Source organism: Salvelinus fontinalis, chromosome 8 (assembly GCF_029448725.1).
Source record: "Salvelinus fontinalis isolate EN_2023a chromosome 8, ASM2944872v1, whole genome shotgun sequence".
NCBI classification, from domain to species: Eukaryota; Metazoa; Chordata; class Actinopteri; order Salmoniformes; family Salmonidae; genus Salvelinus; species Salvelinus fontinalis.
In genome coordinates, this window is record NC_074672.1 from 36,585,848 (window position 1) to 36,602,377 (window position 16,530).

Below are 16,530 nucleotides of genomic sequence, written 5' to 3' on the forward strand. Positions count from 1 at the left end.
TTGAGAGAGCGAAAACCTGAACATTTTTGGAAAAACTGAAACCATGAAAAATAAAGTAGAGAAAATGGAATTTGTGTGTGTGTGTGTGGGGGGGGGGGGGGGCCTCAGCCAAAACATAAAACAGATTTCATAGGGCCCTACTGTCATGTTCGCTGGAATAATTATCGTACTAAACTGCAGCGCGATATGATTTCCACATAATATTTATTTGAAACGCACAAAACAACAAAGAAAGAACAAACAAAACAAACAACGAACCGTGACTACAGAGGTGCTACGTGCACAAACTCAAAACAATATCCCATAAAACACAGGTGGAAAAAATGCTACTTAAATATGATCCCCAATTAGAGACAATGATAGCCAGCTGTCTCTAATTGGGAATCATACCAAACACCAACATAGAAAAACTAAACTAGAACCCCACATAGAAAAGAATAACTAGGAAACCCCCCAGTCACGCCCTGACTTACTATACCATAGGAAAACAAAGGCTCTCTATTGTCACTGCGTGACACCTACCTAATGATCATTCTTTATTAATCTAGGCTATGTAAAATCTGAAAGATATAATACTTAAGATATAACCTTTAATTTATTTTTCAAGATAATGTTGGCTATTTACTTAATTATTCTGATTGAATAAATACATAATTTGAAGAACAAACATCATTGTGGTAATTCATATCTTGCAGTAAAACTGTAAATAGGACTTAAATCTCAAGAGAGACAGGTTAAATGTTTAAAAAAGTTTAATGTTCTCTTAATTACAAAATAGTACTGAACATATAGGCCTAGACCTTAACGATATCCAAAACAACAAACAATACACTGAATTCATACATTTTCAGTAATTTAAATTGAAAAGTCGTGTCTTTCTACACAATGCCACACCACATATTCCAATCTGGGAGGTAAATTCAATAAAGTATTCAATAATGTTGCTGTGTATTTTGGGTTGGAATAAAGGCATTAGAATATACCAGAGGCCACCAAAATAGAGCTTCTTCTGCAAAACATTTTGTCCTGGGGGTTTCTGGATGGCTACTATTGTGGAAAACACTAGATTATGTGTGTACCATCAATGTGTGATATTATTGTTGTATGCAGCATCAGCATCTACCACTAGGGAACAAACAGATCTGTCAAGGCTTTGGTTTTTCTCCAATCTCCCATATGTGTTATGAACCCATTTCAGAAACAGTAGTAGACCACAGAGTAAAAACTGACATTCTGTGTCTGTGTGTCTTGGTGCAGATCCGTTCGGACCAGGACCGGAACATCTCCATCCGATACAGCATCACAGGGGTGGGAGCGGACCAGCCACCCAATGAGGTGTTCAGTATCGACCCTGTCGCCGGCAAGATGTTCGTCACCAAGCCGCTGGACAGAGAGAGAAGATCATCTTACCATGTGAGTAACACACACACACACAACTACACGTACACAGCTCTGTAATGAGTTGGTGACAGGCTGGCCGGTTGTCCAGATGGACTATTGATTGAGAGAGTGAAGGGTGAGGAGTGGTGGCTACAGCCACGTGACATTTAACAAGTAGAAAAACGCTCATACAGACCATGAAAATGACTCAACCACTGTGGATCACACACACCACACACGCACGCAGACACGCACACACACACATACACAGTGCATTATTACCAGAGTAGCGTCCACCTCAGGTGCTGTAAAGTTAATAATATGCTTAGCATACTTAATTTAACCATGCAACCTACACACACATCTTCTGTATGTGGCCCATGTGGGATTTTGCCCTTAAGCTCCGTGCTAACACCAACTAAGTATTATAATTAATATACCACTTTGATGTAGCTACTGTAGGAATTATGCTTGCTGCTTTATCTCCACAATTGCATATCTTGCATTCTCTCTCTCCCTGCTCCTCACATCTCTCGCTCTGTTTGACATGTCTTTGTTTATTTGTTGAACTCAGAGGCCCAGCTTTCCATTGAGAGGCTGAGCAGGGCAGAAGTATGCCCAGGAGGATGCAGGATCGATGGGGTGATTTGTTAAGAAAGCCCCAGGCTTGGTGACGGGTTCTTGGATTAAAGCCCAGGCTGGATGTGTCTCTGTCAAATTTTGGTAAAGAACCAAATGTAGCCACACAGTCATAACTTCTGACTCAGAAGCTATATAATCTGTACTCTATGTAAGGAAGACTAAAATAACATAAGCTATGAAACTACCATCCAGCTTTTTTCATTAAAGAAAAAATAATTGTGGTAAAAGTTATCTTTCATTATCTTACAACTTTAATACCCTTGAAGGGGAGGAATACTTCCTCAAAGCGACATTGTTGTCAGCTTTGTCATCCGACATCAGGGTTGGGTAGGTCACTTTCTAAATGTAATCCATTACAGTTACTAGTTACCTGTCCAAAATTGTAATCGGTAATGTAACTTTTGGATTACACAAACTCAGTAACGTAATCTGATTACATTCCGTTACTTTTAGATTACTTTCCCCCGAGGAGGCACTAGAAGAAGACAACCGACATCTATTGCAGGATAAATCAATGTTAAAGTTTACATAGCTGGCCATATATGGATGTTCAATTTTACTTTATGGGTTGGTTATCTAGACTTCTTCTAACCCATTGCTTTCTACTACATATAATAATGTGATTAAATTATATATTTACATTAAAAACCAAAGTCTATCAGAATTCCAGTCATTCCAATAAATGTTATACCCCTTGATCTCCAAGAATAGGACTTGGAAATATTGAAGTATAGATTAGCCAAATTGTTTTACTTGAGCATGACCCCAAAACTAAGGACTTATTAGCCAGCCCTACTCTGTTGTTTATGATTTTGTTGTCATGGAGGACTGATTTGGCTCATTGATTTGAGTTGAAAAGAAACACTGAGCTCATGGAATGGCATGCTTTGAGCACTACTGAAAAGGGTGATTTACATTTGAAAAATTAATGGCATTTACTGCATTTGCTATAGGCCTATTTGTTTACCTTTTTGTTGGTGACACAATGATATCTTGATAATATGCAGCTGTTTAAATTGCAAATCCACAGATGAAACAATAACAAAATGGTTGCCCTGCTTCCGTTTTGGTAAAAAGATGAAGGATTAGGCTGGAAAAATGTAACCATGCAAGGACTGACCATCCATGATATAAAAAGTATTGTTTTAACCATGCTATGAGGCTATTTAGTGTTTGTTTATATTTACAATGTTTACAAACATCGAAATAAAACAAGATTATATTTTATATAAACATATACACTACCATTCAAAAGTTTGGGGTCACTTAGAAATGTCTTTGTTTTCCATGAAAACATACATGAAATGAGTTGCAAAATGATAGGAAATATAGTCAAGACGTTGACAAGGTTATAAATAATGATTTTACCAGCACCAAAGCACCCCCAGACCATCACATTGCCTCCACCATGCTTGACATATGACGTCAAGCACGCCTCCAGCATCTTTACATTTTTTCTGTGTCTCACAAATGTTCTTCTTTGTGATCCAAACACCTCAAACTTAGATTCGTCTGTCCATAGCACTTTTTTCCAAACATTCTTCTGTCCAGTATCTGTGTTCTTTTGCCCATCTTAATCTTCTTTTTTATTGACCAGTCTGAGACATGGCTTTTTCTTTGCAACTCTGCCTAGAAGGCCAGCATCCCGGAGTTGCCTCTTCACTATTGACTTTGAGATTGGTGTTTTGCGGTTACTATTTAATGAAGCTGCCAGTTGAAGACTTGTGAGACGTCTGTTTCTCAAACTAGACTCTAATGTACTTGTCCTCTTGCTCAGTTGTGCACTGGGGCCTCCCACTCCTCTTTCTATTCTGGTTAGAGACAGTTTGCTATGTTCTGTGAAGGGAGTAGTACACAGCGTTTTACCAGATCTTCAGTTTCTTGGCAATTTATTGCAAGGAATAGCCTTCATTTCTCAGAACAAGAATAGACTGACAAGTTTCAGAATTAAGGTCTTTATTTCTTTTATATTTCACTTATAATTCACTTATCACAATTCCAGTGGGTCAGAAGTTTACATACACTAAATTGACTGTGCCTTTAAACAGCTTGGAAAATTCCAGAAAATTATGTCATGGCTTTAGAAGCTTCTAATTGGCTAATTGACATCATTTGAGTCAATTGGAGGTGTACCTGTAGATGTATTTCAAGGCCTACCTTCAAACTCAGTGCATCTTTGCTTAACCTCATGGGAAAATCAAAAGAAATCAGCCAAGACCTCAGAATAAGAATTGTAGACCTCCACAAGTCTGGTTCATCCTTGGGAGGAATTTCCAAATGCCTGAAGGTACCACGTTCATCTGTACAAACAATAGTACGCAAGTATAAACACCATGGGATCACGCAGCCGTCATACCGCTCGGGAAGGAGACGCGTTCTGTCTCCTAGAGATGAACATACTTTGGTGCGAAAAGTGCAAATCAATCCTAGAACAACAGCAAAGGACCGTGTGAAGATTCTGGAGGAAACAGGTACAAAGTATCTATATCCACAGTAAAACGAGTCCTATAACCTGAAATTTCGCTCAGAAAGGAAGAAGCCACTGCCCCAAAACCGCCATACTTCCAAAGTTGTGGCAAAGTTGCTTAAGGACAGCAAAGTCAAGGTATTGGAGGGGCCATCACAAAGCCCTTACCTCAATCCTATAGAAAATCTGTTGGCAGAACTGAAAAGGTTTGTGCGAGCATGTAGGCCTATAAACCTTACTCAGTTACACCAGCTCTGTCAGGAGGAATGGGCCAAAATTCACCCAACGTATTGTGGGAAGCTTATGGAAGGCTACCCTAAATGTCTGACCCAAGTTAAACAATTTAAAGGCAATGCTACCAAATACTAATTGAGTGTATGTAAACTTCTGACCCACTGGGAATGTGATGAAAGAAATAAAAGCTGAAATAAATCATTATTTCTACTATTATTCTGACATTTCACATTCTTAAAATAAAGTGGTTCTCCTAACTGACCTAAAACAGGGATTTGTTACTTGGATTAAATGTAAGTAATTGTGAAAAAATGAGTTTAAATGTATTTGGCGAAGGTGTATGTAAACTTCCGACTTCAACTGTAAATCCAAAAATGGATGTAGCAACTACAAATTGCTCCTGTCATGACTGGCCTTTGAGGATCAGGTTACAGTGGATCAGCTCTACAGAGATATTTCTCTCCCACAGAGGGGGAGAGGGTTGAAGGTGGGAGTTTTATGGCACCTAGTTTGGGTGTCTGGAATGTCTTTGTGCCTTGTGAAGAGTTTACAGCCTAAAACTAAAATATCAAATAAATGGACTCTGGGACAATATATTTCATAATCCGAATGGGTGGGAATAATGATGTAATTAAAAGTTAAATGAGGACGTTCTAACGAAAACATTGTAACTTGAAGAGTTTTCATAATCTGTATATGATGTTTACATACTTTACGTTGTATAGAAAATATCCAAATTAAAGACGATAATACTGTCTTTTTGTGATGATAAGACTGTGATTTTAGTTGTCTAAACGAGATCGCGTCCCACCTAACCAACAGCCAGTGAAATTGCAGGGCGACAAATTCAAAACAACAGAAATCTCATAATTTAAATTCCTCAAACATACAAGTATTATACACCATTTTAAAGATAAACTTCTCGTTAATCCAGCCAAAGTGTCTGATTTCAAAAAGTATTTACGGCGAAAGCACACCTTGCAATTATGTTAGGTCAGTACATAGCCACAGAAAAACACAGCCACATTTTCCAGCCAAAGAGAGGAGTAACAAAAAGCAGAAATAGAGTTAAAATGAATCACTAACCTTTGATGATCTTCATCAGATGACACTCATAGGACTTCATGTTACACAATACATGTATGTTTTGTTCGATAAAGTTCATATTTATACTACTGTCTCACTTTGCCAAAAGCCAGAGAAAATGCAGCGCGCCAAATTCAAATAAAATAATATAAAAATCAAACTTTCAGTAAATCACACATGAAAGATACCAAATCCAGCCAACATGTCAGAATTCAAATAGGCTTTTCGGCGAAAGCAAACGATGCTATTTTCTGAGGATAGCAACATTGTAAACAAAGAGAGAGAAGCATATTTCAACCCTGCAGGCGCGACACAAAACACAGAAAAATATATATAATTCATGCCTTACCTTTGACGAGCTTCTGTTGTTGGCACTCCAATATGTCCCATAAACATCACAAATGGTCCTTTTGTTCGATTAATTCTATCGATATATATCCAAAATGTCCAATTATTTGGCGCGTTTGGTCCAGAAAAACACCGGTTCCAACTTGCTCAAACGTGGCTACAAAATATCTCAAATGTTACCTGTAAACTTTGCCAACACATTTCAAACTACTTTTGTAATACAACTTTAGGTATTTTTTTACGTAAATAATCGATAAAATTGAAGACTGGATGATCTGTGTTCACTACAGGATTAAAACAAACTGTAGCATGCTTTCTGGTCATGCGCCTCAAACAAAAAGTACACTTCACTCGACTCTCATTCTGAACAGGGCTACTTCTTCATTACACAAAGGAAAAACCCTCAACCAATTTCTCAAGACTGTTGACATCCAGTGGAAGCGGTAGGAACTGCAAGAAGGTCAATTAGAAATCTTGAATGCCAATGAAAATACATTGAAAAGAGAGTGACCTCAAAAAAAAACAATCTCAATCGTTTGTCCTCGGGGTTCTGCCTGCTAAATAAGTTGTGTTATACTCACAGACATGGTTCAAACAGTTTTAGAAACTTCAGAGTGTTTTCTATCCAAATCTACTAATAATATGCATATCTTATCTTCTAGGGATGAGTAGCTGGCAGTTGAATTTGGGTGTGCTTTTCATCCAAACGTGAAAATGTTGCCCCCTATCCTAGAGAAGTTTTAAACAACGACACTAGAAAAGTTGGAAGGCCAGATCTTCCTTAACTCCAAAACAAGCATGCTTCAATTCGTAGCAGGACATCCAATCAGTGCATCCAAGGGAAAAATACTTTTATAAAGGGTTCAGGGTTCTTGTGTTCTTTAAAGGCCCAGGGCAGTTAACAATGTGATTTTCATGTGTTTTATATATATTTCCACACTATGAGGTTGAAATAATACTTTAAAATTGTAAAAGGATGGTTTAATGCCCTTTTAGTGTAAGAGCTGAAAACTGCCTGATATTTCATGCTGTTTAGGTGGGATGGAGTTTTGGCCTTCCATGGTGACATCACCATGAGGCAAATGAGTTAGTAAACCAATAAGACAGAGTTCCAAATAGGGATGGGTACCGAAACCCGTTATTAAATAGGCTCTGGGGCTAAGTTATGAAAGACCGGAGTATCGATATACTCCGACGTTATCGGTTCTGCTTTCAGTACTGGATAAATTATCTTGCACATTTTATCTCACCAACCGTTTCTAACTTGTATCATGAGGTGGGCCTTTCTGGGTATAGATCGTGGCATCCCTCTCTCTCTCGTACACCCAGGTTCTGTTATCTCAGGTTGTAAATTCCTGGAGGAGACTCTCTCCTCCTGGCCATGCAGTATATATAGAGAGAGAGTTTCACAGTAGAACAAAGGAACTTCTTCTACATCACAGAACTTGAGAACTGAACAATATCCATGTTTTGGAGAATGTGTAAACGGTCGGTGGGGAAGCCAGCTACGACCCGGTCTGTTTTGTTTCATGTTTGTGACCTCATGAAAGACAATAGAGCCACATTACCATAACTCTGTTTATACAGGTGACTCTGTTATGAGGGTTGCGTCTAATTATTGTATAAAATTAATGAGTAAAGATTAAACTATTTGTGAAATGACGTAACAGCAAATCGCCCAAACCTCCCCCACTTCTCCTTCACCCAAATCCAGATAGCTGATGTTCTGAAAGAGCTGCAAAATCTGGACCCCTACAAATCAGTCGGGCTAGACAATCTGGACCCTCTCTTTCTATAATTATCTGCCGAAATTGTTGCAACCCCTATTACTAGCCTGTTCAACCTCTCTTTCGTATCGTCTGAGACTCCCATAGATTGGAAAGCTGCCGCGGTCATCCCCCTCTTCAAAGGGGGACTCTAGACCCAAACTGCTACAGACCTATATCTATTCTACCCTGCCTTTCTAAGGTCTTTGAAAGCCAAGTTAACAAACAGATTACCGACCATTTCGAATCTCACCGTACCTTCTCCGGTATGCAATCTGGTTTCAGAGCTGGTCATGGGTGCACATCAGCCACGCTCAAGGTCCTAAACGATATCATAACCGCCATTGTTAAAAGACATTACTGTGAAGCCGTATTCATCGACCTGGCTAAGGCTTTCGATTTTGTCAATCACAACATTCTTATTGGCAGACTCAACAGCCTTGGTTTCTCAAATGATTGCCTCGCTTGGTTCACCAACTACTTCTCCGATAGAGTTCAGTGTCAAATGTCAAATCGGAGGGCCTGTTGTCCGGACCTCTGGCAGTCTCTATGGGGGTGCCACAGGGTTCAATTCTCGGGCGACTCTCTTCTCTGTATACATCAATGATGTCGCTCTCGCTACTGGGGATTCTTTGATCCACCTCTACGCAGACGACACTATTCTGTATACATCTGGCCCTTCTTTGGACACTGTGTTAACTAACCTCCAGATGAGCATCAATGCCATACAACTCTCCTTCCTTGGCCTCCAACTGCTCTTAAATGCAAGTAAAACTAAATGCATGCACTTCAACCGTTCGCTGCCCGCACCTGCCTGCTCGTCCAACATCACTACTCTGGATGGTTCTGACTTAGAATATGTGGACAACTACAAATACCTAGGTTTCTGGTTAGACTGTAAACTCTCCTTACAGACTCACAATAAACATCTCCAATCCAAAATTAAATCTAGAATCGGTTTCCTATTTCACAACAAAGCATCCTTCACTCATGCTGCCAAACATTACCCTCGTAAAACTGACCATCCTACCGATCCTCGACTTTGGCGATGTCATTTACAAAATAGCCTCCAAAACTCTAGTCAACAAATTGGATGCAGTCTATCACAGTGCTATACGTTTTGTCACCAAAGCCCCATATACTACCCACCACTATGACCAGTATGCTCTCGTTGGCTGGCCCTCGCTTCATACTCGTCGTCAAACCCACTGGCTCCAGCTCATCTACAAGTCTCTGCTAGGTAAAGCCCTGCCTTATCTCAGCTCAATGGTCACCATAGCAGCACACACCCGTAGCACGCGTTCCAGCTTGTATATCTCACTGGTCACCCCCAAAGCCAATTATTCCTTTGGCCGCCTCTCCTTCCAGTTCTCTGCTGCCAATGACTGAAATGAACTGCAAAAGTCTCTGAAGCTGGAGACTCTTAAACCGTTAACCTGTCTAGGATCAGCGTGGCGCTAGCGGCACACCCCCCCCCCCCCCCCACTGAAAAACCAGTGCCGCGAAATTCAAAAAAAATATTTTTTTAAAATATTTAACTTTCACACATTAAAGTCCAATACAGCTAATGAAAGACACAGATCTTGTGAATCCAGTCAACATGTCCGATTTTTAAAATGTTTTACAGGGAAGACACAATATGTAAAGATGTACATCTATTACCTAAAAACACATTAGCATAATCCACCATCTTTTATTTGTCCACCAACACCAGTAGCCATCACCAATTCGGCTAAACTAAGATATTTATAGCCCCTAACCAACAAAAAAAACTCATTAGATGACAGTCTGATAACATATTTATGGTATGGGATAGGTTTTGTTAGAAAAAAGTGCATATTTCAGGTAGATGGCATAGGTTACAATTGCACCCACCGTCACAAATGGAATAGAAAAACTACTTAGAGCAACGTGTTTACCTACTTACTAATCATCAAACATTTCGTAAAAATACACAGCATACACGAATCGAAAGACACAGATCCTGTGAATACAGACAATATTTCAGATTTTCTAAGTGTCTTACAGCGAAAACACAATAAATCGTTATATTAGCATAGCACATAGCACATAGCAGCCCAGCATTGATTCTAGCCAAAGTGAGCGATAAAAGTCAACATCGCCAAAAGATATTAATTTTTTCACTAACCTTCTCAGAATTCTTCCGATGACACTCCTGTAACATCATATTACACAATCCATATAGAGTTTGATCGCAAATGTTTATATTTAGCCACCAAAATCATGGTTAGACAATGTGAAATGTAGACAAGCTGGTCAGAAAATGTCCTTGCGCCACTTAGACAGTGATCTACTCTTATACATAAATACTCATAAACGTGACTAAAAAATATAGGGTGGACAGGGATTGATAGACAATTTAATTCTTAATACAATTGCGGAATTACATTTTTTAATTTATCCTTACTTTTCAATACAGTTTGCGCCAAGCGAAGCTACGTCAAAAAACATGGCGTCCTAAGCCACTAAAATGTTTCGACAGAAACACGATTTATCATAATAAAAATGTCCTACCTTGAGCTGTTCTTCCATCAGTATCTTGGGCAAAGGATCCTTTCTTGGGAGTAATCGTCTTTTGGTGGAAAGCTGTCCTCTTGCCATGTGGAAATGCCAACTGCGTTCGGGATGAACTGAAAAGCGTGCCCAGCTATTCACATCGTTTCAAAAATAAATGTCCCAAAATCGCACTAAACGGATATAAATTGCTATAAAACGCTTTAAATTAACTACCTTATGATGTTTTTAACTCCTATAACGAGTGAAAAGATGACCGGAGAAATATAACAGGCTAAACTAACGCTTGGAACAGGAGAGGGTCGGTGTCCTCCACGCGCGTGACGCACCAAGAAAAGACTTGCTAGCTACAGGGTTTTTTGATTTATAGGGCCTGTGAACGCGCAATCGACCCCATTGGAATCGTCATCACGTAAAGGCATCCAGGGGAAGACGTAAGAAGTGTCCGTACAGTCATAGCAATAACAGTGCCCTTTTAACTGACTTCAGAACAGTGGCCAACATTTCTGAAATCTGACTCCATGTCAGGGAAATTGCTATAGAATGGGCTCTGTTCCACTTAGAGACAAAATTTCAACTCCTATAGAAACTATAGACTGTTTTCTATCCAATAATAATAATAATATGCATATTGTACGATCAAGGATTTTGTGGGAAGCCGTTTCAAAAATTACCCAATTAGCATAAATAGTCTCAACAGCGCCCCCATCCTCAACAGGTTAATGTGAGAGAATTGTATTCCCTTTTAAAGTTGAACTAAGCCATTGGCCCGCCCCCATGAGCACAGACATGATCTGGCTCATGGGACAGCCCTTTTCTACTGTTACAAATAAAACCCTCTCCTGAAGAAATCTTCTTCAGACCACAAGTACCTCGATGGACACTGAGGGGGCAATGGTTTGAGTAGAGACCATGCATACCTCTGTCAGCTGAGGTGGCAAAGGTTTGAGTAGAGACCATGCATACCTCGGTCAGCTGAGGGGGCAAAGGTTTGAGTAGAGACCATGCATACCTCGGTCAGCTGAGGGGGCAAAGGTTTGAGTAGAGACCATGCATACCTCGGTCAGCTGAGGGGGCAAAGGTTTGAGTAGAGACCACAAAAACCTCAGTTTACGCTAAGGTTGTAATGGTTGTTGAATTCCTAACCATACCACGTGGAGCATTGGCTTCACGGCGGGAAATGGTTAAACTCTGAGACTATCGATCCCGACAGAATAAGAGCAAATCTTCAATACTAATTACTAGTCTGCAGCTAGATTATGTCAACCTGGGATGCGAAGACCAACAACCGCCGAAACAGCTTTTCTAATGAGAACATTTCTGAATGGTACTCTGAAGTACCCATTCTAACCACGAAAGACTTCAGGGATGCAGAAAGAGAGACGCTCGGACGAACTCTCTGACAGAAAGACGGACGATTCCAACAGAGATCACGATGACACACTGAGCGTAAATATATATTGATCGTAATTATTCCCAAATAAGTGAGCGTTCATGTGCAAAGGATTAGCATTTCAATTAATATAATGATCAACTGTGTAGTGACTCCTTTTTGTCTTTCCCGCCCTTCTCAGTCCACACCCACTTCCCTTTGTCCACCAAGCCGTCATGTCGGCTTAGCCCACTAGGGAACCCCCCCTATCCTTTCCTTGTAACCATATCTACTGTTTGTTTGTTTATGCATTTTTGTGATTATTTAGTTAGTTAGTAAATAAATTATTAAGATAATTGGTGTGTGGATGATTCATAGTAATGGCTGGGTTCGTGCAGATAACCAACAATTTATGACGTTTGGAATGAGACTAACGTGAGGTAAAGAATAATTCATTAATTAGAAGACTTAATTGATCGGATATTAAAATATCTGAAGAGTTATATTAGGAAAATTATAACTTTGTAATCTGAAGATTTTCCTTGGTGTACCGACTTCCTGGTTAATTACATTTACATGATTAGTTTAATCACGTAATAATAATTACAGAGAATTGATTTGATAAAATAACAGTCTTCACTTTAATGATGCCAAAGACACGACACTTGCAATAAGATGAAGACATTCGTCTATGAGGCATTTTCTCTATTCCCAATCCAGAAGAGATCTCTCTCGCGTGGAGCCTGTGTCTCTCACACGCTACAGCATACACACACACCAGAAAGACCCTGCTCTTAATTCGTGACGATGGCGGAGAGAACTAAACGTTCAAAAGTGTGGTTAAACTTCACCAGAGTCGATGCTGACAATGCTCATTGCCACATGTGCAACAAGACTTTTGCTTGTAAGGGCTGAATCACGAGCAATCTGTCCAAACATCTATCGAAATTGCATCATGTACAGGCAGAGAAATGTAGAGTTTTTGACTGCCTAGCTCGTAGTTCATCTCTTGTTACCCTATCTATGTTAGGTATGTATGCTAGCAGCCTAGAACCCACACATGGTGTTAGCTAAATCATGCGAACATGCGTTCATGATCAAAGTAACCATTAGCCAGCTGATTGTTTAGCTATGGGTGCGTTCATAAATTCAATCACCCATTTAAAGATTTTGCTACTTTTTTGTTAAAGTTGCAGCTACAATGAACCAACCCACTCCTCCCTCTAATACCGCTGGTCCAAGCCAAAGACAAGCCTTAAGCCCCTTCACTCTGGCAGCTAGTGGGAGGATGACTGAGGAGAGGGTGAATGAGTGCCACCTAGCCGTGACCAAGTTCATAGTGAAAGGCCTACACCCCTTTGCAACAGTGGAGTCCAAGGGTTTTAGGTAACAGTCTGTCAGTATCAAATCAAATCAAAGTGTATTTATCACGTACGCCGAATACAACAGGTGTAGACCTTACAGTGAAATGCTTACTTACAGGCTCTAACCAACAGTGCAATTTCTAAGTAAAAAAAAGGTATTTGGTGAACAATAGATAAGTAAAGAAATAAAAAACAACAGTAAAAAGACAGTGAAAAATAACAGTAGCGAGGCTATATAAAGTAGCGAGGCGATAACAGTATCGAGGCTATGTACAGGCATCGGTTAGTCAGGCTGATTGAGGTAGTATGTACATGTAGGTATGGTTAAAGTGACTATGCATATATGATAAACAGAGAGTAGCAGTAGCGTAAAAGAGGGGTTGGCGGGTGGCGGGTGGAGGGTGGCGGGACACAATGCAGATAGTCCGAGTAGCCAATGTGTGGGGGCACCGGTTGGTCAGGCTAATTGAGGTAGTATGTACATGAATGTATAGTTAAAGTGACTATGCATACAGTATATGATAAACAGAGAGTAGCAGCAGCGTAAAAGAGGGGTTGGGGGGGGCACACAATGCAAGTAGTCCGGGTAGCCATTTGATTACCTGTTCAGGAGTCTTATGGCTTGGGGGTAAAAACTGTTGAGAAGCCTTTTGGTCCTAGACGTGGCACTCTTGCCATACGGTAGAAGAGAGAACAGTCTATGACTGGGGTGGCTGAAGTCTTTGGCAATTTTTAGGGCCTTCCTCTGACATCGCCTGGTATAGAGGTCCTGGATGGCAGGCAGCTTGGTTTGTACTGGGCTACCCTCTGTAATGCCTTGCAGTCGGAGGCCGAGCAGTTGCCGTACCAGGTAGTGATGCAACCAGTCATGATGCTCTCGATGTTGCAGCTGTAGAACCTTTTTAGAATCTGAGGACCCATGACAAATCTTTTCAGTCTCTTGAGGGGGAATAGGCTTTGTCGTGCCCTCTTCACGACTGTCTTGGTGTGTTTGGACCATTCTAGTTTGTTGTTGATGTGGACACCAAGCAACTTGAAGCTCTCAACCTGCTCCACTACAGCCCCATCGATGAGAATGGGGGCGTGCTCGGTCCTCCTTTTCCTGTAGTCCACAATCATCTCCTTAGTCTTTGTTACGTTGAGGGATAGGTTGTTATTCTGGCACCACCCAGCCAGGTCTCTGACCTCCTCCCTATCGGCTCTCTCGTTCATTGTCGGTGATCAGTCCTACCAGTATATATTGAGTTGTATTAATTTTTAGGATATAGTAGTATAAAGGGTTGTATGTTAGTCCCATCACTCCATAATACAAAACACAACAACACAATAATTCAATAATGATAATTCAACACAGGAAAACAATATTTTTTTTAATGTAGGGAGATGAGCAAGGCACTCAACCCCCAAAATACCCCTCCCTCCAGGAGATACATTAATGACACATTAATTCCTACCTGGTATGGTGTAGAAAAGGCCAATGTGATCATTGAGTTGAAGGACGTGCCAAAGCTGGTCATCATTATCAGGCGGGTGGACCAGCCTCTGTCAGGACCACTATCTCACTGTTACAGTGCACTACACAAGCCAGGGCAGTGTAAAACAGAAGGTCCTCCACACCAGGACAGTGTACAAATCGCAAACTGGCGAAGTATTGGTAGAGGAGATCTCAGACATTCTGGAAGAGTTTGAGTTAGAGTCGAGATTGTAGCTGTGACTGTTGATAATGCTGGCAATATGGCTGTTGCCATCAAGAGTCTACACATCCTAAAAATAGGATGCTTTGCGTATTCATTGAATCTGGCAGCGCAGAAAATCTACAAAATGACTTCCGTTGATAAATGGGCAGTCCGAATCAGAGCTGGTCGTGTGGTTCAAGAGATCCTCGATGTCCAAAATAGTCTTGAAGGAAAACCAGCAGCTCCTTGGTAAGAAAACCAGAAGGCTCCTTGGTAAGAAAACCAGAAGGCTCCTTGGTAAGAAAACCAGAAGGCTCCTTGGTACTATTAAAGTATTATTTTGAAATTCCCACATTTAACAATTTCATTAAATATTCAAGTGTGCGTTAATTAAATGTTTGTTGTTTTTTGTTGTTGTTTCGGGCCTTCTGCAACACTCACTCATCCTTGATGTCAAGACCAGATGGAACTCTATCTAACGATAGAGAGATTCATGAAGCAGTATCCAGCGATCCAAGCAGCAGCATTGGACCCACGACTGCGAAAAGCAATGACCAAGGACAATCTGGATCGTCTGATGGACGAGGACTTCCATAAGGCTGAGGAGTTTGTTCAGCTCATGAGAATCCTCTATACATCCACACTGTGTGTGTCATGTGAAAAGAATGCGACCTGTGGACAGATCATACCCATCCTCCAAAAACTGGAAGAGTACTTCACTGTGAAGCATGAAGATACAAATCAAAGCAAATGTATTTATATAGCCCTTCGTACATCAGCTAATATCTCAAAGTGCTGTACAGAAACTATTCTGGCTGTGCCGGGTGGAGATTATAACAAAACATGGACAAGATGTTCAAATGTTCATAAATGACCAGCATGGTCAATTAATAATAATCACAGTAGTTATCGAGGGTGTAGCAAGTCAGCACCTCAGGAGTAAATGTCAGTTGGCTTTTCATAGCCGATCATTAAGAGTATCTATAACGCTCCTGCTGTCTCTAGAGAGTTGAAAACAGCAGGTCTGGGACAGGTAGCACGTCCGGTGGACAGGTCAGGGTTCCATAGCCGCAGGCAAAACTGTTGAAACGGGAACAGCAGCAAGGCCAGGTGGACTGGGGACAGCAAGGAGTCATCATGCCAGGTAGTCCTGACCCATGGTCCTAGGGCTCAGGTCCTCCGAGAGAGAGAAAGAAAGAGAGAGAGAAGGAGAGAATTAGAGAGAGCATACTTAAATTCACACAGGACACCGGATAAGACAGGAGGAGTCCTCCAGATATAACAAACTGACCCTAGCCCCCCGACACATTAACTACTGCAGCATAAATACTGGAGGCTGAGACAGGAGGGGTCAGGAGACACTGTGGCCCCATCCAATGATACCCCCGGACAGGGCCAAACAGGAAGGATATAACCCCACCCACTTTGCCAAAGCACAGCCCCCACACGACTAGAGGGACATCTTCAACCACCAACTTACAATCCTGAGACAAGGCCGAGTATAGCCCACAAAGATCTCCGCCACGGCACAAACCAAGGGGGGGCGCCAACCCAGACAGGAAGATCACGTCAGTGACTCAACCCACTCAAGTGACGCACCCCTCCTAGGGACGGCATGAAAGAGCACCAGTAAGCCAGTGACTCAGCCCCTGTAATAGGG

The 16,530-nt window shown here is 41.0% G+C and overlaps 1 protein-coding gene across 2 annotated transcripts in view; it reads left to right on the plus strand.

The window, feature by feature from the left end:
- LOC129861188 (cadherin-4-like) overlaps positions 1 to 16,530 on the plus strand; it is a 532,557-nt gene that overhangs the window by 483,935 nt on the left and 32,092 nt on the right. For both annotated transcript variants that reach the window (XM_055932380.1, XM_055932379.1), the window contains one exon: positions 1,258 to 1,413. In XM_055932380.1, coding sequence (XP_055788355.1) covers positions 1,258 to 1,413 — 156 coding nt within the window. The remainder of the gene's footprint in view (positions 1 to 1,257; positions 1,414 to 16,530) is intronic.